The 22,982-nt window shown below is 52.3% G+C and overlaps 6 protein-coding genes across 6 annotated transcripts; 2 read left to right on the forward strand and 4 right to left on the reverse strand.

Annotated features, from left to right (window-relative positions):
• Positions 1 to 873: 873 nt before the first annotated feature.
• AYO20_01911 (hypothetical protein) lies at positions 874 to 3,225 on the reverse strand (the record flags this gene model as incomplete). Its single annotated transcript, XM_022640217.1, has 1 exon — positions 874 to 3,225. The coding sequence occupies one exon, from the start codon at positions 3,223 to 3,225 to the stop codon at positions 874 to 876; it is 2,352 nt and encodes a 783-aa protein (XP_022503717.1).
• A 2,999-nt stretch (positions 3,226 to 6,224) lies between these two features.
• Positions 6,225 to 6,719, forward strand: AYO20_01912 (hypothetical protein; the record flags this gene model as incomplete). The annotated part of the gene is made up of 2 exons (XM_022640218.1): positions 6,225 to 6,385; positions 6,434 to 6,719. 2 exons carry the CDS (start codon positions 6,225 to 6,227, stop codon positions 6,717 to 6,719), a joined length of 447 nt encoding a protein of 148 aa, XP_022503718.1.
• Positions 6,720 to 8,818: 2,099 nt separating this feature from the next.
• On the reverse strand, positions 8,819 to 10,720 carry AYO20_01913 (methionine aminopeptidase 2-1; the record flags this gene model as incomplete). Its single annotated transcript, XM_022640219.1, has 6 exons — positions 8,819 to 8,875; positions 8,994 to 9,080; positions 9,222 to 9,386; positions 9,468 to 9,731; positions 9,803 to 10,620; positions 10,678 to 10,720. The coding sequence occupies 6 exons, from the start codon at positions 10,718 to 10,720 to the stop codon at positions 8,819 to 8,821; spliced, it is 1,434 nt and encodes a 477-aa protein (XP_022503719.1).
• Positions 10,721 to 11,108: 388 nt separating this feature from the next.
• Positions 11,109 to 12,434, reverse strand: AYO20_01914 (hypothetical protein; the record flags this gene model as incomplete). The annotated part of the gene is made up of 1 exon (XM_022640220.1): positions 11,109 to 12,434. One exon carries the CDS (start codon positions 12,432 to 12,434, stop codon positions 11,109 to 11,111), a length of 1,326 nt encoding a protein of 441 aa, XP_022503720.1.
• A 1,127-nt stretch (positions 12,435 to 13,561) lies between these two features.
• On the reverse strand, positions 13,562 to 16,204 carry AYO20_01915 (hypothetical protein; the record flags this gene model as incomplete). Its single annotated transcript, XM_022640221.1, has 4 exons — positions 13,562 to 13,857; positions 13,905 to 15,732; positions 15,786 to 15,878; positions 15,935 to 16,204. 4 exons carry the CDS (start codon positions 16,202 to 16,204, stop codon positions 13,562 to 13,564), a joined length of 2,487 nt encoding a protein of 828 aa, XP_022503721.1.
• A 3,255-nt stretch (positions 16,205 to 19,459) lies between these two features.
• Positions 19,460 to 20,621, forward strand: AYO20_01916 (hypothetical protein; the record flags this gene model as incomplete). The annotated part of the gene is made up of 2 exons (XM_022640222.1): positions 19,460 to 19,534; positions 19,608 to 20,621. The coding sequence occupies 2 exons, from the start codon at positions 19,460 to 19,462 to the stop codon at positions 20,619 to 20,621; spliced, it is 1,089 nt and encodes a 362-aa protein (XP_022503722.1).
• Between the last annotated feature and the right edge of the window lie 2,361 nt (positions 20,622 to 22,982).

Genomic DNA, 22,982 nt, shown 5'->3' on the forward strand with positions numbered 1-22,982 from the left:
TCATCATTCCATCCACCATTTGCCGACCTTGGAGATCTGGCTCTGGAACGTGGAGTCATTGGCAAACCGCCCGTGGTGCAAAAAGTGTTGTTGGTTCCTGCGTCTCCCCTCGCCCAGAATCCACGGGATGCCGTTCCTGCAGAACCGGAACCACTAAATTTTGTCGGTCTGAGCCTCCCTTCGACCACCGCCCCTTGCGACCTACCCTCCATGTTGCATTTCAAAAATCCCCGTGTCGTGTATGCGCTGGCGAAAACTTCGCCGTGCTTGTCGAATCTCAAGACATAGATCCGACATCAAAAGTAGCCTATTGGCAAAGAATTGATGAGATCTCAGAGTTGAATTGTGTAATCAATTAGTTGGTCGATACATGGGTGTTGATAACGACCTCTAGTAGAAGTCACGCTTGGGTATCATTGTTTCCAACAAACGAAAAATCCAGTAATATGGGTATCTCGAAAAGTCATGTTTCTCGTGAAAAATAATGGTCGGACCTCGCCCGGGGACCCGTATATCATCCCTTCGTTCGAATCGTCCTTCGTTGTACTGAAGTGAAACAAAAGCATCAAAAAAAAGTCGCAAGAAATCCAGTCGAAGAAAATGACCGCAAGCCGTCCTCCATCCGTTGTTGCCAAATGTACAATTCTCAACAGGGGGTGTAGGCGGTCTAGATCCCGAGTTCGGATATGGCCTTTCGCCATTAAAAAGGGTATCAAGAAAGATCGACGGATTCGTTCGATGGCGTGAACCCGAACTCTGCTCCGAAGGTTGCCGCCGTAATGTGTGTCGTGTTCGTGATGCAAAACAAACAGAATCAAGAAAGCCAGGGGGTATCTCATGCAATTTCCGGGTCCTGGATTGGTGTACAAATCTTCAATAGTTCAACCACATTTCTAACGGGTCCGAGACAAGTGACTCCGTAAGTGGTAGCTCGCTGTCGACTGCCACCTCTGTGGCTGCGGGTGCAATGAATTCTTGCTTTACCGGCTGATCAGCGTCGAGCGGTGTGAATTCAACAATCATGTCTTGTCCCTCGGGGAGCTCTCGGACGACGTCCTCGTCAACGATGATGCGGAGTCCGCGAGAATTGACGTGCGTGACCTGAGTAACTCTGTGAGGGTCGATCTGGAATTTTGCTGCAATGTTGTTGACCAGATCCTTGACGGTGCGCTGCAACAAGTATATTGCGCGGTAGTATTCTTTCGCTGCGTCTTTTTGACGCACGTAAAAGCACGCAACTTTGGCCCGATTAGAAGGCAACTTTGGCGGTAGATCAGGACACTTACCTGGCCGAATGGGCCTTTCCACAGGAGGCCGATAGCTGCTATCCACATCAACAGCAAAGAGATCCGGTCCAGCAACAGATGCCTCTTCTGGTTTCAAAATCTTCACCGGTCTTGACCCAGAGTCACCTCCTTTATGATCGTAGCCGTACTCGCTTTCCCCCTCTTCCAGAATGGCAGTCTGTTGCAGGTCGGAAAATTTTCTCTTTGGGGTGGCCTGTGATGCAGAGCTCGAAGATGGTGAAGCAGGATTTGACGTGGGGGAATCAGATGCACTCTGTCTGGACTCCCATGTACTGGTCCGCACGATTTCTTTGCCTTCAGGATCATCTCCAGGAAGTTTGACCGGGTGGAGATCAGGATCATCTTCTGCATCACCACGCAGAAACAAAACACTGACAGGTCTTGTCGAAGAAAACATATCCTGCATGCTGACTAGCTTCATTTGAAGGTCTTCTTCCGCGGAAAATTTGACACCATCCGCTTCCGAGTCAACGGACCAAGTCCGTTTGTGTTTCACAACTTTTCCGGGTCTGGATGCTGATGCTTTTGCAATTGAACTGCTTCTCCTTCTCTTTCCGGCACTTCCCAGGCCTGCTTCAGCTTGGGCGATCTGTTGTTTGAGCTTGTCGATCGTTTTCTTTACATGCGCAACGTCATTCGATAGTTTGCGCTCTGCACCATGATCACGGAATAGCTTGACTTTTGAATAGCATACTTCTGGCTCGTTGCTGGCGCTTGTCTGAGGGGTGAGCAATTCGGTCTTGGCACAAAGTCGAACCGGGATGCCCTTGACCCCTTTCGAATGGCTGAAGTCTGTGGACAGGAAATTGAAGCGGATTGATATGGAGCAATCGGGGCTTCCGTTGATGGAATTTGGGGACCAGGTGACGGCGAATCCATCAAATGAGGCTTTCTCGAGTAGAAGTTGGGGTTTCCGTAACTCGTCCTCCCCGCCTGGATTCTGGTCCACGAATTCCACTGCCAAAAGTCTCCCACCTCGCTGATGCGCCTCATTCGATCCACGACCTTCCTTCCATAGCTGCCAACATCCACCCGGTCGCGCCCGTTGCTGTTCGTCCTCAAAGGAAACTCGGACGTAAGTCCGATACTTGAGAACGGTGTTTTGTGGCATGGGAGGGGTGGTGTCCCATATTGACATGGTGTAGGCTTGGCCTTTGTTGAGATATGTAATAGGGATCTCATCCGCGTGCCGAACCATCGCAGTTGGAGCATTCAAGGTGGTGTGAAAGCGAAACCTGCCAACAAAGTTAGAGGTTGCGTAGACGAACCCGGTTGATACTAACTTCTCCCCCGAGGGTAGGCTGGTCATAGCAACACTTCCGGACATAGACTGTCGCATCGGTTGATTGATGATGGGCTGCTCAATACCTATCTCGGCGTGCGTGGGGGTCGTCTTATGGGGAGTCTCGTCCATCGCGACATAGCCAGAGTCCTGATGCTGCAGGAACTGCTGAGGAGCGAATGTCTGTGGTTGCTGCGTAGGAACATGGATAGGAGGTTGCTGGGGATGGAAAGGATCCTGGAATGGGTGAGGTTGGTGGAGAAGATGGGGATTGAAGTGCTGGAGGTGCATCAACTGGTCCTGGGCATGGAGCCCGTGGACAGAGTGCGGTAGTGATAGAGGGGTATTCATTCCCATGCCAGGCGTGTGAAGATCGCCCGCCTGAGGGTGATAGAGAGTTCCAAAGCCACCAGGAGTGGGAGTGTAGTATCCCGGAGGTTGGTTGGCAAAGGCAGAGAAGGCATAAGAATTGGGATCCATGAGGGAAGGAGTAAACCGCCAGGCGTCGGAGAACGGTTTAGGAGTAGCATCCTGTTCCTTCACCTCGGGTGGCTGGCCTTCAAAGGCTCTGGAGAAATAGTCAGCGTTGTCGGCAGGGTCGTCGCCTTGGCCTGAAGGGACGTGAGTTGGAGACATTGTATCAACGTGAGAGACGACACTTGAGACGGCCCAAGTGAAGGGACTGGTGGGTTCAAGTAAGACAAATCCAAAACATACCGCTGAGATGTCGACGGTTCATCTATGATAGCCTCGCTTAAAGTTGACGATCGGCGGGCAGCGCCGGCCTCCCCTTGCAGAGCTGAAGAGGTCGACCCAGGCCCTACTTCGGGGAAATTCTGCTTGAAGGCCGCGTACAACTCCTCGTCTGGCTTCTGAGTATTGCGCCTGAGAAGGCGAAATGCACGTCAGTATTGCCGTGTCGGCTAGAGGACAAGAGATGAAACGGGTATAGATCCAAAGGCAAAGACTTACCGATTGCGAAACATTTGCAGCGGGGACAGCGTCTCAGGCTTTTTGGACCAGGAGAGAATGAGGTCAAATCAAAGACATGGAGCCGGTCAGATGCGCGTCGAACGGTTTGAAAGAGCCGACCGCAGTCAGGCGGAGGGCATCAGTTCAATGGCGAGCGTGCTCGGACAAGATCTGATTGCAGGAGACCCAGGAATGTAAGAGGTTCAACGAAGTTGCTGCGCCCTGTTGCATGCGCGTTTCGTCAAGAGGTCTGATCGAGGATGGGGGCTGAACGGAGTTGTATCGAGATCGGTAGGGCAGACAGTGCTCTTGGGCGGAAGAGAGTGGGCTCTCGAGAGCAATATGAAGACAGGCGAGAGAATAAGAAGAAAAAGATAGACACCCAAAAAAGATCGACGGAGTGAACGGATGAGGTACGAGGGTTTGAGATGTAAGGACGCTTGGTGTGAGTTGTGTGTGAGGTGTGAGGTAGTAAGGTGCACGTACGAGTAGGACATAGGACGCGGTGGAGCGCAGTCTCGTCAAAATGAACGGACCGGGGGGTGGTCATCACGATGTACTGGAGGGATGGGGCCTCGGAAGCAACAACAGCGATGGAATTAGCCACAGCCATGGCACTCGGGACCATGATTAGCAGCCATGATTGGGGGGGGCCGGGGCACCAGGATGGGCTTTGAAGGGTGCTAGGGATGAAGCAACAAGGGGTGGATACTTGAGGTTCTAGCGGCCCATGGACAAAAATTGGGATGAGATGTCGATTTGCTTCTCTGCGCAAAGAACGAAGCAGGTACGGGCCTCCGTTCAGCGTACTTGGTAAGGCAACATCGACCCCCATGTTTAGCATGGAGCCTAATTCCCAAAGCCTAAACACGGGGGCTCCACTGCGATCCACCCAATGCGCCTAAAGCTCTGAACTGAGCCACGCCTACAAGGGATCAACTGGGGGTGGCCATTGGAGCACTGAACGGAGCTGCCACTTGGAACAGGCCTAGCGGGAGAGCCAGACGTGGCGTTCGGTAGGAGTCAGTGGCAGGCGGTGGCAGGGCGGTGGCATCACCAGTGGCACCTCAAGCTCACGGACGCCCGCCCATGTCCACTACGTGGCTGGTTCGGGGTTCCTTTGTGGGTGACTTGCCCGTCACTCTTTGACGCTGACTGGTCATCTCTCTTGCGTTTCAGGCCAAGGGCCCGTCCATCATGCACCTCTAGCCACTTGCTCCTCTCTCACTTCTCTCCCACTCTCTCACAGTCTTCCCCCTCATTCCTCCTACCTCAACTTGCCCTTGCTGTCGTCGGCCTCATCTCCCTGTACCCTGTTGACTGGCTGGTTCTCGTTCAACACTTCACCTCCTCGAGCCAGGTTCATCCCTACCATGATACCGGAAGTTTATGGCAGAAGTCTCTTCCTATGCAAGGTCCGGATGAATTGATCGACCTGATCGACCGCACAGCTGCACAGCCACACAGCCACACAGCCACACGTCCTCCCTCCCTTGGTGTGGCTTTACAGCCTCTAGTCTCCTCGAATGCTGTGGCTGCTCCTTTGTGGCAAAAAAAAAAGAGCCGGATATTGCAGCCTGACCAGCACGGAAGCGAGGAGAGAGACGGCTTCGTCAGCAGCACATCTGCCGATGCCGGACATCCACCATACCCAGCAACCTGTGGCTTGCCCCTCTCATTTTCCCATCTCTGTTTCCCATCTCGGTTGACAAAACCGCTCACCTTGAATTCCCCCATATTCCTCCATATTATTTTGCTGGAGCGAGATCACGGCGGACAGGTGAAACACTCGTCAGTCATCCATCTTCAGCCACAGGCCGAATGTCTGATCATCGCTATCATCATCATCAGATCGCTTATGCTAATCTATCGCTCTAGGAGGCATGAACTCTGTTGATCGCCCGCACGTGCCCTCGAAGATCAGCATTGCTTCCCTGCCGTCGATCATTCCTCTTTGTTGATTTCGCCCAGCAGCCGTCTTGGGAAGCAGGCCAATTACCGCCAACGGCGCCACCATTGACTCATGGAGTAGTATTTCTCCTTCTCGGCTGGCCGCGTACACAGCGGTACAATACAGTACAGTAGTACACCACGAGGGACAAAAGGCCCTAAAGATCAAGAGAAGCTTCGCTGGTAGACTGATAACACAATTATCCACGGCTTCTCTATGAAAACCTTGATCCGCATGACCATGGCAGGGTCTTCGACCGCCCAAGCACCGAAAGCTCCTACCACATCTATGCCCAACCTGATTCGAAACCCTCCTTTGGGGATGGAAGAACACCTGACAGAGCGGTCGATAGGCGGTCAGCCCCAACCCGCCCGCTGCGTAGTGCCCAGTAACTGAATCTCACGCTACGGTGCCTCGAGCAACACGCCCAAAATTCGTCACGATGCAGCTCCCGAAATTACATCATGTCTCTACACGCTGACCAACCACCGTGGCCGCAGCTTCTGCAACATGAAACAGAACGGGCACACGAAAAGAGAGGTTCATGATCAAGTGACCATTTGACAATCCCACAATGGATCTCACAAACTATTCGTCATTCTCCATGGCAATGCCCGTCATACAACCAATCAGTCATCCTTGGGGCCATTGGAGAAACTCCTCCATCCCAGCCTGTCATCCAACCCAATACACAAGTGCCTCCTCCACAAGCATGTCCCCATCAGCTATCGCCTCAATCTCCGACTCGGATTTCCTGGCGCTGGCATTGGGAAGTGACCAGCAGCGTCCGAAAGAGGATGAGGTCATTCCCATCAATCCGGCACGGAACGGCATCAACTCACGTTTCCAAGGTGCAACGAAGAATTATTACGGGTACGCACGTCGGCTAAAGGAACAGCATTGATTTGAGTGGACTCTCAGAAAGACTGACCCCGGCAATCTCGATTCGAGACACTGGAACACGGGTGGAACAAATTTGGGCGGCACCACCATGAGGGAGGCCCATCTAAAAGTGGACGGGGGCACCAGATCGGTTCTTGGGAAGGCCTTACGGGACGCCCGCAGCCGAAACGAGCTGTGGCACAAAATTGGTGCCCCACCAACGTCTTCGTGCCGTGGAGACGCTATTCGCCATGCCGTTTTCCGTGAACAGCAATGCAAATTGGCCATAGAGTCCTTTGATCAAATGCCTCTTTTGGCACCTTAACGTCAACGAGGGACGTTTGGAGAATGATGAATGAAGGTTGAGATCATAGCACATGCGCACACTCACCCCGGAGTCTATCCCATGAACCGGAGACAAAGAAAATTTCGTCTGGAAATTGCACAGGCGACTTTGAATATTCCCCGAAATACCAGGACCGGGGCTGTTGGTTTGGCAAATGAGCCCCGGACCAGTATTCTTGACGATATTCCAAAAGCGACATTTTACTAACATGGTTTTGAGACTGCTGTTTTCTGGCCAGATAGATTCACCTTCCCTGCACGGCAACGGTTTTCCATCAATCACATTTGGACATCGGCCCCCTTGGTGAAGCCATCTGGACTGTAACGTTGCGAAAGGACGCGCAAGACGAGTACGAGCAGAAGGTTCACGCCACGGAGGGTACGAGGTCTAGAGCTTTTCAGATGAACCGCTGTGGTGCGACTGGACGCCACAATCAATGCGCCACAAAACTTGAAAATCTTTCCGCAGGTGAAGAGATCGGCATGGATTTGACGTTGCCACTGTGGCTGGACGCAGGGGTTCGGGCCATTGGTTCACGATATCCCACGAGTCTGGATGATGGCGCGGGAAGATATTGTACCACGCGTTCACAGGGACTTTTTACGAGATCCGAGTAACCTTCAGACAGTGGAAGATTGGCGAAAGGGAGAGGGTCTAGAAGAGTTCGCTCCCGGGAGACCCTCAAACGGCTCGCGAATTCAAGACAGAACTAACCATTGCCAATCACGACGAGAGAAGGAGGGGAACGCTTCCAAAGCCAGTTGGCGAACTTGTCGAAACCCTCAGGCCACTGTCGACTAAGTCTGCCGCCAGGAGGAGGAGGAGGCGGTCGTTTGTTTGCTGACCCTAAAGTCTGCATTGGCTAGCCGCTTTCCGTGGATATCCTTGAGATTGGCGAAGGCAACGATTTCCTTCACCAAGGTCCTATGAGGCCGAGATTTTGGCACATGTTTGACGTATGTCTCTGGCAACCCCGTCGAAAACGCGAAAGGAACTGCTGGACCCGGCGGAGCTAGGGTACGAGCAGTCGCCGTTCTGCCTGGGCGATTCCCTCTTCTCCAGAACCTGTTGGAACTCTTGAGTGAGCAGGGAGAAGCGATTGGCTGTCATCAAATCGGTTTACAGCTCTCGGTGCGGTTTGTTCTCGCCGTTATCACCCATTCAAATGGAAGATGTCGTTGAGCAGCCTGGCAGTATCCGTGGCGGATTGGACTACTCTACGGCCATTTTATGTTGCACGCACTGCACGTGCCCGCTTCTACCGGGGAACAGACGTCGAGGTTGTGACTGACTGAAATGTTTACAGACTGAAATCCTTATTGATCTCCAGGTCCAATCATCGAGTAAACGAATATCCCGCGGTGCGGAAGGGGAAAGGCGGCAGACAATTGACCTTCCTGGCAAAGACTGGATTGTCTGTGACACTCGATAGCAGGTTAAGGTGCACAAGGCTTGTTGTCACAGTCGCGCAGCATCCAACCCCTCTCGCGCATTCGAGCAGTGGTACTGTGAACCCCAGCGAGGCTATCGTGCCAGAAGGTATACAAACTGGATAGGGGTCGAGACAGAGGGAGGGAGGCGGGGGAGGGGGGTCCCTCACTGGCCACTTCTGGAGTGATGTTCAGGCTTGATCAACCTATGTTTGTTGTGTCAAGTCGGCAGCCAATCCTCCTGGATTCCAATCGGCCTCTACAGAAGCATAGTAGACGGATGCCAATCACATGAAAATCGAGGCTGAAATGTATTCTTGAACTTACACCTCCTATCTCTATACCTAGGTAGGACGCCAGGATTGCCTGGAAAAACACACAACACATCACAGCACAACTGCCCTTCGCATTCGCGTCACAGTGCTGGGAAAAAACCACCCAGGCAGGTAGGTACACAGATGTGCGTAGAGCCCGACAAGGATGGAAAAAACCAGCACCAAGGGAAACGTCAATACAAATCGCACAAAAAAGAAGGTAAACAACAACACACTTGGAGTTGTTTCCCCCTAGACCCATACCAGTAGCGTTAAAGAAATGGGTAGAGCATCAAAGGTCTCTTGATGGGAGTGGATGGAGCGACTGACTTGTTCAGTAGTCATCTCCGCGACTCAGGACTTCTTTGTGCGTCTCGCGCAGGAGAAAGGTCTGCAAACATAATCAAAAAAGGAGTCAGTCTATCATGAGTCTTTTGCGCGTGCGGTTTTTGGGGGGCGGGGGAATTGTAGAGAAACAGAAGATGTCGGGGGTGGTGCTTTTTTCTTACATGTTCAAACTGCGCAGAGTACGAGCCCGGAGTGTCCATCAGGGGGAGATAGCACTCGACGATGCCGTTGGAGACGAGAGAGTTCATCTGGTAATTATCGATATGCGTTAGTTAATTCAACGGTTATCGAATGAGTAAATAGTGTCAAGTCATTAATGCAGTCTGTTTTCGACTTCTCTTTGTGTTCGATAGAGACGGAGACGAGGAGGAGGTTAGGGATAAACTCACGCCGGCCAAATACCTCTCGACGCCGAGTCGCTCGAGATAGCGACGGCAGAACGGTATGGTGCCAAAGTTTTCGCGAATCGTCCGGTGAAGACGTCTCCCAGAGGCTAGGGACAGAGGTGTCGACAGCGGTGCGTCGTGGTTCAGCCCGTACCCATATACTCCTACCTGTTGGTACCAGTCAATACAAGTTTTGTTCTTTACATCGCATGATGAAATGAAACAAAGTGGAGGGGGAGAATGGCCTACATCGTCCACCACATAGCCACGGCCTGTGGTGCCAAATGTTTCGATGGCAAAGACCTCGCCCTCCTCCATTTTGGTCTGGTCCGAGGTCTTCACAAAAGGGATGGACTTGCCGCCGTGGATGCGGTACTGCTTGATGTCATGGGCCGAGAGATTGCGCACTGGCTTGACGGGGAACGTCTTGCCACGGATTTCCACCTCGTGGCTCTCCATGGCTTCTTGGATCGCAGCGCTCACATCACTGATGCGCACGTCGACTCCGGCAGTCTGTTTAAGCGGATGTGTTAGTCTGGCATGGCATAGCCCTCAAGTGCATACCATGTAGAGGAGCCCCGTACCTTTATTCCCGTATTAGTGGCATCCTTAACCGCGGCTAGGAGGTCATCGTGGGTGTGGTCAAAGGCCATGGTGAAGGCGCTGTCGACAGTCCAGCCGTTGATATGGACACCAAAGTCGACCGTTAGGATGTCGTCTTGCTGGAGCACGACGTCCTTCTGGCCCGGATTGGGCGTGTAATGCGCGACCTGATTGTTGAGGCAGAGTCCCGTGGGGAAGCCCATGCCAGCCTTGAGGCTATCTCCAGGCTCCAGTCCAGTGTGACCAAGTAGAGCCCTGACACTATTCTCGATGCCTTCTGCAACCTCCAGGAGAGTGTGGCCCGGCTTCACGCATTCTTGCACCCACCGTCGAGTTTGGCGGTGCGCCTCGGCGGCCTTGCGGTAGTTCTGAAGGAAAGAATCGTCTTGCCAATGGAAACGAGCTTCCTGACGCGCTTCAGCAGCCGCTGTGCGTGCTTCGGTGTAGCTCTGGATCTCGCCCTCGGGATACTGGCCGGATGGGAAGAGGTCGCTCAGCAGGACTGTCGGTGGCGACGACTGCTCGACAGGGGCCGGCGCCGGCACTTTCTTCTTCTTCTTGCTTTTCTTCTTGGGCTTCTTTCGTTTCTTTTGTGCATCTGCACCATCGGTAGTCAAGAGTGCCGCTTCTAGCGATCCCAGGGTTGTTGTCTCAGCCTCTGCATCGCCGTCAGCGTCGGCGTCGTCATCATCATCACCTCCCCCCACATCGCCGAGACACCCATCGCCGTCTCTGGACATGTGGGAGCCTCGAGGCTCGCCGCCGACGCCATAAAATCCATTCGAATTTGGCAAGTCTCCTTGAAATCTCACGTTAGGCTACGTGCTTTGAGCAGTGTCAGAGGAGCGTCACATACCGCCGTTCCTACGATGTTCGTTTTGAGGAGTTTTGGTTCCCATTTCGACATTCCACACAATAGAGGCATGCGATGATGAGCGACTACTAGACCCTGACAAAAGGACGAAGATTGAAATGTTATGGATGAAGCGTTTGGTGGTGACGGGATGTGGTTGAAAGGAAAATGCGATCACAAGATCAAAAATGATGCCTGCGATGACTAAGCGGGGTCACATTGAGGATGCCACGTGATTGGACATACACCAAAGAGGGAGCCAGGAACTGCCATCAACTTTTCAACTAATTTTATGTTCCGATAAAGAAATTCTCATGCCGTGGCTTCGGTAAGACAGTATGCATAGTTTGTGTCCTATATCCTGCATTCCAACAATAAAAGTGGGTGCGCAGACACTTGAAGCATCCCATGTCAAAGCCCTTGATATACTCTGGCTATCCCAACGAGGTAATCTTCGTGGCATTGTCCAACAACTTGGCTCTCAATATCGCCCCCGGGAGCTGCCGTAGGTTGACTCCATTGTTCCACTCATCCTGATACGGCAACTGATTGACGATAACGTAGAAGTATCCGTCTTCGGCGACGCTCGCGCTGTCGGGCCAGAGGATCCTGGGATCTCTTATAAATCCATGGACCTGCAGGTCCGCAGGGTCATAGTAATAAATGGCGTTGTGGGTGGGCATGAGCATATAGATCAGACCGCGACTATCGCCCTCGAAACCGTTGGCCTCGCCTCCCCGCTCACCGAGCCATGAGACGTTGTTGGAGGCCGCTTGCTCGGCGAGTGGACTTTGGCCGTCTTGTAACAGCAAATTAGCAGTCGGAATGCGGAAAAGGTTCTGCGACGTCAGTGGCGAGTAGTAGATATAGTCACCATCTGGGGAGATCTGGATACCATCAAGCCCCTCTTGCTGATGCGAGACGCTCATTCCCGGGTTACGGTAGTAGAATGGATGGCCCTGATAGCTTGGCAATGCATTGTACGTCCGCAGCACCGACGGATGTTGCGTCAATCTCCTCCAGGATGAGCCGTCTGTAAGATTCAGCATGATGAACCCATTACGGCCTTCATTGCTAGAATCCACGATGTATGCGACGTTGTGGCTGGGGCGGAGATCGAAGCGGATATCGTTCATGTACGAGTCAGGATAGTGCACAGCGGACGGAAACGTGTAGGTCGCGTAGACGGTATTGTTGGATAAATTGACGCCCACGACCTTTGGCCCTCCTGGCTGCGCATAGGGCATGGTGTAGCTCCCGGAAGAGGACCGGATAGTCGGCCGACCCGTGTCCAACAGCCATAGTGTTTCAGGTTGCCCTGAAGAAGTCGCAGGAGTGATATAGAGCGCTTGCACACTGATTAAGCCGGTCGAGTTCGCACTTCCGAACTCGATCCCATTGAAAGTCGTATTGAGTGCATTAGCAGGCAAATTCAACCCGGCAGTTGGGAAAGGCGTCTCCGAGGTCGTGCTGTTGACTTCGGCAACGGTATAGTCGTAATCCCCACGTGTGTAGCAAACAAAAACTCTCGAGGTGCTGGATACTGCGATGCCAATGGGCCAATATTTGTAGAAATAGTGGACTTCTTCGACCATAGGGCCGTAAGTTCCGTTGTCCACGCGCAGGATTGTATCGAACCTGGAGTTGTTCGAAATGAGTCCCTCTGTGGAAATTGTGTTATCTTGAGTCAGGCTGGCATTTTGACCCGTTGCTAAGCTGGCTAATGCGAGGCTGGCGGCCCAGAGACTGGTTATACCCATACTGCTCACCTCTTCAATATCGATGAACAGAAGTGATCACAGAGGAGAAGCACTTGGAAGAACAATGGCACTCTCCAGTACCTCTCTCCACTTACGGAAAACACCCGGTAACCCTTTCATCCATAACTGCGTCACAAGCGGAGTCATGGCTCCAGAGCTGCCAAAAAGGGTTATCTCAACCAAGTGTAACATGCTGATTCCGGCAAAATACACGGTCCCCAAGCGGTGCTAGGGCTTATGGATGTACACGTCACGAGTCGTGCGGATCTGCAAAGAGGTTGCGTCGATCGTCATTGATTTTTGTGTGGCATCAAGAAAGAAGCTGAACGAGGCTGCGCTAGTCCTTATTAGTTGAGACCTCGCCCTGCAAGGCTGCCCACTTTTATCCGACAGAGCCCCCCAGTACCAGAGACTCTCATGTCCCATGCCTCCAGATCTTTCTCAAGAAGCTCCACGTTTTACTCATTCGGGTCTCTCCCATGGGCGGCTCAAACAAAATATCCATGCTCAAATAAAGCAAATCAAGTGTCCTCGATGCCTACTTATAACTGAGGAGCCGAACAACGCCCTTAGGGAATCATTAACCAGGATCTCCATTAATGTCTATTATGAAGCAGAATCAGGTCAGGAATCGATGCTCAACTTGGCCCATCCGCCAGTAGCTCATGAGGAGAAGGAATAAGGTCCCTTCCCGAGGGATATCTCTGGATCCGTCAGAGAGCCTCGCCGTCTGTGTCGTGCTTTGCAGGCCGCAAATATGTACCTTCTGCCCGGACACATTATCTCGTGGCCTGAGTGGACTTTTGATGAAATGGCCTTCCTCTAATCGCTGTTGAGATCGTCTCCAACCGGTGGATTTCGTACCTCCTCATTATTGTAGAATAGTCGCCCGTTGTCCTTTTCTATTTGTATTCTTTTGCCGTCGTCGTATGCCTGGCCGAGTGTGTCCCTCCCAATGGTTTCGTTCCGTGAAGGCGTGAACCAGCATTAATATCCCGTACAATACCGAAGTGAACCAATATCGAATTGATCGCCAAAGCCAGCCAAACCGATCATCGCCCATTACAATGGTGGTGCATCTCCATTTCGAAGTCATGCAAGTAGTGGAGTTTGTCGGCAATGTACACTCATCTCCAAGACGACATCAGCGTGTAATAATGATCTGGAAACCGTCTACCCAGGCCCCACAACTTCCCGAAATCCCGGCAAGACTGTACCCTCGGGGCGCCATCAAGGTATGTCTGCGGACTGGTTAGAATGTAGGAGACGAAAGGAGCAGGGACCGCTGTCACATACCCGGAGCCTCCAGTCGCATTTCCAAAGACACCGGATCTTCGGCCAGTACTGGTTAGGATCTCAATACCATCGACCCAAAGACCAGCACGCAAATAGAAGCCGAGGATAGTTTCACCACGACGCGTGTCTGTGATTGTTAGTCCTGCGAAATATCACACCTCGATGCGAACTCACCGAGGAAGAATTCGTCGCCACCGGGTTTGCCACCCCTCTTGCCAAACAGTTGACTGTGGCCGTCTTCGTAACAAAATTCAATGCCATCTAGGGCAAAACCATGATAAACTCTGACTGATGTTAGAAGCTTCGTCTGGAGATGAATGCTTTCTAGGATCAGCTCTTGTGGCTGCGAGCCTTCCAGCTGGGAATGCCCGAGCTTCTTGCTTCGAAATCCGAGTCGTGATTCAAAGGACTTGCCCAGTCCTACAACGTTGTTCAGCGCATTCATCGTCAGGCCTTCGTCACGTTTTGGTGCCTGTTTGACATGGGGTAGGTTCACTACATATTTCTTTGACAAGAGGTCCTCCAAATCCTCGATCTTTTCACTCCGGGAACTAGCACAGAAGATGGTAAGAGACAACTTGGCCTTCTTCTTGTCTTCTGGTAGACGTGCGCGAATGTCGGCCTCTACCACGGTGATTTGTCTCGGAATCGCGCTGTGCCGAGGATCAGCACTCGTATAGTCGATCCATTGCCGGCATAGATCGTCTCCTTCTGTCCGTATCTCGATAAATGAGATCCCTGAAGGGGCGGAGCAGATTACGCGCCCGTTGCCGACTGGAAAATACTGAATGCTGTCGTCTTGTGGCAGAGGTTCATCGCTCGGGAGTCTGAAGCAGGGATGGTACCGGAAACGCAGTACGTCTAACCGATGCCAGCCACACTCGTCTTCTTGACGACAAACTTTGAGACCTTGGGATTTTGTTCTCGTCGAGTAGGGTTCTTTGACCAAGAATGTGCGGTTAAGTCGGACATAGTCTCTGAGCATAACTCCGTTTTCTTGATGTGGACAGCCGAAAAGATGACCGACTTCGTGCAGGTGAGCGCCAATACCGATATTGGCAGCTTCCCAACTGCTGCCAGACTCATTACAATCATTTGCCACATACTTGGTGTCCGTTCGTGTGCAATCCATAAAGGATGGCACAACTTCTTCAATGCAAGAGGGATAGCTCTGAAGAGCATGTGAGCCGAAAATGGCCAGGCCCAAGTCGTCCCCGGTACCACCGAGGGCAGCATGAGCCCTGATTGTTCCGACTTCGGGGTCCCAGTGGGAATCAAGAAGGAGGCAAGCCACATGCTGCTTCTGACCGGGCCTCAGGCTGAAATACTTCTTGACGGCGTCCGCCGCGATCGAGTAAAGCTCCCCCTTTTTGGCTGCCGGCGAGTGTTGCTGCGCATACTGTAGATCCTGCAATTCTGCAGTGGTCTTGTCCGCCCGAACAACATGAACCCTGGTCTCATTCTTCATGATGCCCATTTCCCAATCCCGCATCGAAAGTGTGCCGGTCTGCCACTCTTCCTCAAATCTAAAACATCTGCGGCCAAATTTGTGTCGGTACATCTGTTCTGCGGTGAATGTCTGCCACAGGTGAGCAGCCATGCGGAACTTTCTGGTGGCCATGGATAGGTCATTGCCCTCGTTTTGTATCCTCTGAGGGACTGCGTCATATGTACAGGGAGAATCACTACCAACCAGGATGACAAGCTGTAGAGGCGGTGCGCTGTTCAGCGGCAGGTAGTTCAGCATAATATAGGAAGAGTGCATCGTTGGCGCGGATCCAGCGCTGTGCTGGCTCAATGTCGGGGAGGTAAAGTCAAAACGAATCCTGTTCCATCCGGGCGAGAGGTAGACGAGCGCTTTGAAGTACGAGTCGGACACAGGCCAGTTTGTGGGTGGGAATGCCTGCCCTTCCTTGTCGTGATGGACGGTCAGATTGCCATCCAAGGGTTTCTGATTTGGATCCCCTATTTCTCCGTTGACCAGCAATACTTTGTGGTAGACCTGTACGTCATCTTTAAGTCTTGTATTCCCGAACTCGCTGAACCAGTACATACCACTGAATTATCCAAGACCGAAGTGATTTTGGGCGCATATGCAGAGGTCGGTGGAGGGACCCTTGTCCCATTGGAGCCAGAAGGTGACAGAGTCTGCTTTTGTTCAGCCCATATGCAATACCTGGCTGGGGTTGTTCCAGAGGACTTACTATCATGCTGTTCCTATTGGAACTTGGGACCATCACATGAGGCCGCTGAGGGACCGGTGGTGGGGTGTCGCCATTGCTCTTTACCGTGTCCAAAACGTTGTGTGAGGACCCATTGGCATGATATGTCGAAGGTGGTGTTGCGCTCCCAGGGGTGGAGTTGAGAGTCGAGGACGACTTTGCGGTCGGAACGGTGCCATTGGATTCTGTTGAGGAGTCGGAGGTTCGGAAACTTGCTTTTGATCGTCGTCGCAGCTCTTTGAAAAAGGGCATGGCTACTGACGATGGGAATGAAGGTGAGGACGATTCAACAGTCAGTCATAGATCTGACAGACTGCGTGAGGAAGCGAGCTGGTCGGCGGAATTGAAACGGTGTGGTTGATGATGCCGGTTGGTGAGAATTAAGGGTGGGATGTAACGACCGCATGCACATGCATGTGCAATGGAGTTTTTTTCCGAAGTGACACTTGGCTGCGAGGGTCTCACTGCAGAAGCAGAACAGAGCAGACGAAGCTTCGCTCAGACACTTTGGACGGACAAACGAGCGACCAGGAGAGAACGAGGAAAGTCGACTAGGACTGGGGATGAGGATGAGGGTGAGGTTGTGAAAGAGGAAAAGCGACCGTCAGTTCGTCGATAAGCAGCAAGCTGAAAGAGAACGACAAGAAGGTGACATTGCCCGGACCTGCGACCTGGCCGACACTTGGAGCTATGGGATATTCTGGGTCGTAGCGGACGGAAATGTAGTATGCAATATGCACTTTTTCCAAGTGGAAGGACAAGTTCGAACAGGTTTGGTGATTGCGAGACATGCGCTGCCGCCAGCAGGTGCGATTCGCCAGAAGCGGCACCAGGCAAGCCAGGGAACCAGGGAACCAGGGCTACAAGTGCAAGGGCAGCAGAGCAATCCGGACCATTATTGTGCAATCAACTTGGCTGAAAGCCACAAGCATTGCGATAAAGGTGGGGAATTGTAATGTGTAGAATGCGCAATCCTCAAGCTGTACCAAGTTTCTCGTACCTCATCCTTGGGAATACCTGGGCGTGCCTGGGCCACAGTGGACTTTTACCCACGCATCACGGCACACAATGCGCCCCTGTTGGTTTTGGGTGCGCCAAGGGGGGCCATTATAAGGGCTGAGAGCACCGAGGGGGATTGTTAGTTAAGCAAGTTAGGCTCTTTAGGGACTGGCGTCCCCGGAAAAGCTAGGTAGTTGTGGGCATGGTGGGCATGTTTTACGGTTGATGACGTAGAAGAAGCAGCTTGGAACTGCACGAACATGTGGTTGGCGTAGTGCCCAGAGATAAGTCGGCATTGGCCCTGGCATTTTCTCCGTCCTCGTTCCCGTTCCAGCAACTACTCAGTATGTCCCAATGAGGAACAGATAATCTCTACCTCGAACCTCCGTATATATTGAGTTGGTGCTGGAGCTGGATCTCTGATCTGCACGAATATGAGTAGAGCCTCATTTGTCCAAATCAATCAGGGGAATGCTGAATGCTTGTTCTGAGCTTCTATCCGAGAAGAAGACGGCTACCCCTGCTGAAAGGGGACATCGAAAGTGTAATTTGAGAAGAACTCCATACAGTGGATATGGAAGTCCCAGGAGTTCGATTCTGTAGGGCATATCATTCTGTAGCTCTCCTGCTAGAGATCCGCTGAACGGACTCGCATATACCGAGCGCAGAGCACGCTGTATACACATGTCTATGGAGAATTGATTGTGCGTGGAGGTTCGCAGGCTGGACGCTTCTGTATAAACCTATCAACATTGGTTACATGGAAAGTGTCAGAAATGCCTTACGTACATACATCCAGACTCCGTATATGCCATGTCAATGGCACTGACAATTCCTCCGTGTCTTTGTCGCACGACAATCCCGAGGGTTGTCAATCCCGAGACTTAGTTCTCCATGGTAATTTTTCATATCCGGATCGGGGAGCCGAAGATGTTCCTTTTTGGTTCTCTAGCATCTTCTCCTGATGGCTACCTCTATATCCTCCGAACTTAGCATTATACTTTTCACGCAGGTACCCCGAATATGATATTGATCAGCGAGGTATCTGCTTGAACCTGGATCAGGGGGGGTAACCCCTCGATCAAAGGCCGACCGTTATCCCCTTCAATGTGGGCAGTAATGAGGTCCTGAGTGAGGTCAGGGCGGCTCTCGGTGTCCACTGCCCCATGCCTGGACTGAGAAAGGTACACTGCTTTAGGGAGGGACCAGTGGTTATTCTTCCCCAGATCTTTAGCTTGTCGCTGATACCCGTGCCCGAGATGGAAAAGGAGGAAATTTGTGACACGCCTTCTTCCCCTCTCTGGCTCATCAAAGCTACTCGTATGTCCCAGCCGTGTCATAGAATCTCGGAACAAGGAGATCGACTTGTGTTCGTGGCAGTGGACCCAACGAGGGGGTTGGTTCAACCGGATATCAGGGCACACGAGACACAGAAACCGGCAGTCTGGTCTGCGAGTAGGAGTACGAGGTAGGGGTAGGAGCACCGAATAGTCGTAGCAGTACCTGCAGCCGCCACATCAGAGGTGACCAAGGTGATTCTGAGGATATGGGAAACACAGGCACGCAAGTCACCGGCGTCAATTGGTCCTGTGCAAACGTCGGTTTGAAATGGATTGAGGATGGCCGGGTCGTATGGCTGGAGGAAGCTGAGGAACCTGCCAAAGGTGCATGCGACCAACGCAAAGGCCAATTTCAGAGCCAGTCGGTAAGCTCCAAGCAGGAGTCTCAGTTAAGAGCGTCGGCCATGCGTAATTAGCAGCTAAGAAGCCAATGAGTTTGACACCATCACCAGCCACAGGCGAGCCGGAGCTGCAAATGGACGGCCTCAATCCACTTGTCCTTTAGCTGCCTTAGTGGCTCTTTACCCAGAACCTGCCCGCCAGTGTCAGTGCTTGCAGCATCGGCTCCAACGAGGGCACCCCCTCGTCCAACCTCCACCAGTTGCCGCTCTGAGTCTCTGGACTGCCTCCAGTAGTAGGTAGGAGTAGTGAAAGCCTATTACTTGTATGCCGGCGAGCCCAATTAACTTAATCCAGGCCATTCACCGTGGTCGTCAAGTTCGCTGCCACCAAACGTTCCTCTACCACTAACTAACTTACCTACCTACTCTCCTTGAACTTATTGCTCAGCTGCTGTCCACCTTCTTTTCTTTCCTCTGCAACCTCCTGCTCTCTGTCCCTTCATCCTCTACACCTCCGTCCGTTTCGACACCTGATCCTCCAGCATGACCTCGATCCTTCAGTGAGCCGAACTGGACCCGAGCACCACTCATTCAACATAGCGCAGTCGCACCCGGCTACCCTGGCGCTGTGGCCCCACGAATTGCCAGCCCGAGTCTGGATCCATAGCAGGAATTAAACCAGCTCGACTACAATTCTTTCCTAGCCTGCGCATTGACGTCTCGGGGCAACACCACACATATTTGGCAAAATCCTCACCCTTCTCCTTCTTAAAAACTCCCTCGGAGACCTATCCCTCATGCTGGTCTCTCATACTCTTTGCAACAACATGACCTCTGACCAGCATCCACATGCTGCGGCTGAAGTAGCAGAGAAGGTGCTGCGAAGGGTGGAAATTGCAAAGGTAACTCAATCCCAACTTTGCTCACAAGGTGTTCTCTGGGGAACCCCCCTTCCTGACTGAAGTTGCTCCATAGGTTGCTCGAAACCTCCAGGACTGTTTGGCTTTTGCAAGCTTCAAGGCCCAGAATGGCTGGCAAGATCGTACGCTGGCCTCGATCGAACCCGAGTTCACCGAGAAGCTGAAGAGAAAGAGACCATTTCTGGAGGAAGATCTACCTTGTGATACCTCGTCTGGATCCGACGACGAATTTGTCCCTACCTCGTCAATTGCCAATAATCGTTTTTCGAAGCCCTCCAACTCTGCCTTTAAAATCCCCGAGCCTCCATTCGCTGCGAGGAAAAGAGTCCGGTCGTCCTCTGTGACAGGCCTGGACAGACAGTCAAGCACGTTGACATGGAAGCAAGATCACCGACTGCCCCAGTCTTCTCCTCTATTGAATCGGGCACAGTCCTTCCAGGAGCATCCAGTCTTTCATACCGACTCTGCTAGAACGCCTCGCCTTGCTAATGACGACTCTCCCATGTTTGATGTTCACTCCGATGACGAAGATCATGACCTACCCATGCCTGCATTTGGCAACGAACCGTCAAGCAGTATTTTGTCCTCATCACCTCCACGAACACCTCCTCCCACGAAACGCTTCTTAAATGGCAACTCCAAGCAATCTGGGGCCGACCTCCTACTCTATCTGGCAAATTCACCCTCTAGGTCACCAGCTATCAATATCCACAGAACCTCGGACTCGTCGAAAGAACCACCCTCGACACCACCTTCGCAGCATTCACATCTCCCTTCGTCAGTAATGACCACTCCGGGCACTCATCTTGGATTGTTCAATGGCGCTCTACAAACTCCAGGCCAGAATTTCAACTTGGCCGACTTCTGCAATGTCACTCCTTCACCTGCACCTGCTCAGTGGGGCAACCGGACTCCCACCATTAGCAAGACTCCCAGCCGGTTTACAAGAGCCAGTTTGAATTTTGATACCTTGCAGCCTCCGTCCGGCAGTCCCACCTTGCCACGAAAGGCTCCGACCAGCCAGGGACTGGCTCTGCAACTGGGTGACGAACTGATTCCAAGATCATAAACCACACCATAGCACTGCTATTTCTATGGCTATGACCGGATTCACACACACCGCCCTTTATGATAAAACACCCAAAGGCACATGCTCAGCTGTGCCACGACCTACTCGACTTGAAACGAATAGCATACAGTGTCTTTTTCTGTCCAGCAATGACGCATACATGACCCCAAAAGAGGAGGGCCATGGATTTGAGCTTGGAAAACATGGAGCGGAGCTGGATATCCGGGAAACGCAAAGGCGTTATTTGCCCAAGCAAAGGAACTGGCCAGGAGCAACTCTTTTGTTCAGCAAAATGTGTTCGATTGTGCGCGTCTCTCTGTTTTTGTACTATGCGTTGATGTGGTCAATTGGATCAGTCATGTGTCTACGGTCTATTCCCACCCCTGACGACGGCAACATCCTAATTCCATCATCGACATCGTAACAACACAGCGATAGCTGAAGTTTAGGTAGCTGAAAGTAGGTAGCTCTGAATCAAGAAAATACGACCATTATCCTTGTTCCCCTCTATGGCCATTCCTTTGGACTGCTGTTGCCGCTCTACGGGATATCACAGATTACTTGGCTTCAGGCCATAGATCGCGTGCTCCAGACACGGCATGATACAAGAATTAATCGAGGTCGTGTGCATGCATCGGCCAGGCTCGTGGCGCGTCCCAGAAATTTGAGGCGACCATCTAGCCAACGCCACGGTCGGTTCAACGGCCGTTTCAGGGCATCCGTTCTTGGAGCACTACGTCAATACGAGTAATATTGTGCTTCGCCCGTGCCGCACTGGCGAGAGGCCGGTCAGCTGGGAGAGGGGGACCTTGGTTTAGCACTTCCTCATGCAGGCACTTCACTCGCACAGCGGCAAACGATGGTGTTAAGGCCGTGGAACTTATCTCCACAATCAAAGTGACCTAGTAGCTACGAGTATTCCTGGGGGGCCGACAGGTTTGATACTACTGCACCAACTGTCATGGCAACTGGGGATGTGGAACAAAGTCGAAACCCAACCAAGGAAGGGCCGCAATCCAAGCAACTCACTCTACAGAGTAACTCCCCGAACGAGGTATGGGGCTCGACTAGGTTGGGTACATGATTACTTGTGATACTTGTGGTACTTGTGAGAGGAGAGAACAGAAGGATCAGCAAGTTTGAGCAGCAGGGATGACTTGTAGGGAGCCGGATCACATATCCTATCGAGGGCCTGCATGGAAGCCATGAGATGAGATGACAGATGGCTGCATTTTGGGCTTGCAGCAAACAAGCGAGGCCGGTGCAAGACATACCTATGCATGAGCTTTGGTACCGTTGGCCTTGGTGCTGCGTGTTCATGCCATGCCATGCAATGCCATGCTATGCCTAGCATACATACATACATACCTACGCAGCCGTAGACAACAAGTCAGCTCTCCGTTCTCGGTCGCAGTCACAGTCTGGATTGATTATTGTCGGACGGCACAGCGTTCTGCCACGAACAGATCCCAGTCGGTGCCCAATCCCCACCGACTACTGTTTCTATATCGATGCAGCCCCGGTCCTCGGTAGTATTTCTTATCAAACGGGCGGTTTGTGGAAAGTACGAGGTAGGCAGTGGGAAATTGAGATTCGCTCGAAATAGGGAAAGGGAAAAGCGGGGACGACATCCTGACCTTTTGACGCGTCCACAATTTATTTATTTGTTCCTTTTTTTTTTCGTCCGGCCTTGTTTTCCTTCTTCATACGCTACTCAAGGAGATTCCATGCCTCGGACTCTTCAGTGTCTTGCACACATATCACTTGACCAAGATACTCCATTCGAATCCTGCCTTTTCATGAGGAACCCAATCGAAGAACGACGCCTTATTCCTACCGACACGCGTTCGATCGTCTCGCAGATCCGCGCTCGCGTACTTAGCGCGTTGCACTAGCATCTTATTGTGGATTTCGCGGGGCTCGCCGGAGGGTGGCTGGACTTTCTGGGAGAGAGCTTCCAGCTGAAAAATCACACATGCGGCTTTGGGCGTGGCACTAGTGGCAAACCAGGGTGCGATGACGGCTGGTCCTTCGTACAAATACCTTGACAAAGTTGCCTCGGGCTACCCACGAGTGTCAAGCTAAGGAAGGGAGCTCGTCCGCTCAGTCGCTCACACTCACCCAGTTTGATGATATCGTCGTCTGAGGTTCTTCCTAGTCCCGTGATTACAACCAAGGATGCCAGGATGCGTGGATGCCCACGATGGCGTACCCCATACCCATGCAAGCAGTTGGAGGCTGCAGACACTGTAACCCAAGCGCGGCTCAAGATGCCGTGCGTGGCCTTGGACCTTGTACAGCTTATGTTGGAGCCAGCGTCCGATCACAGCCGCCCCTCCTCCTCTGCTAAACGTCTTGGAG

The sequence above is a fragment of the Fonsecaea nubica genome (genome assembly GCF_001646965.1).
Source record: "Fonsecaea nubica strain CBS 269.64 chromosome Unknown Scaff8, whole genome shotgun sequence".
NCBI classification, from domain to species: Eukaryota; Fungi; Ascomycota; class Eurotiomycetes; order Chaetothyriales; family Herpotrichiellaceae; genus Fonsecaea; species Fonsecaea nubica.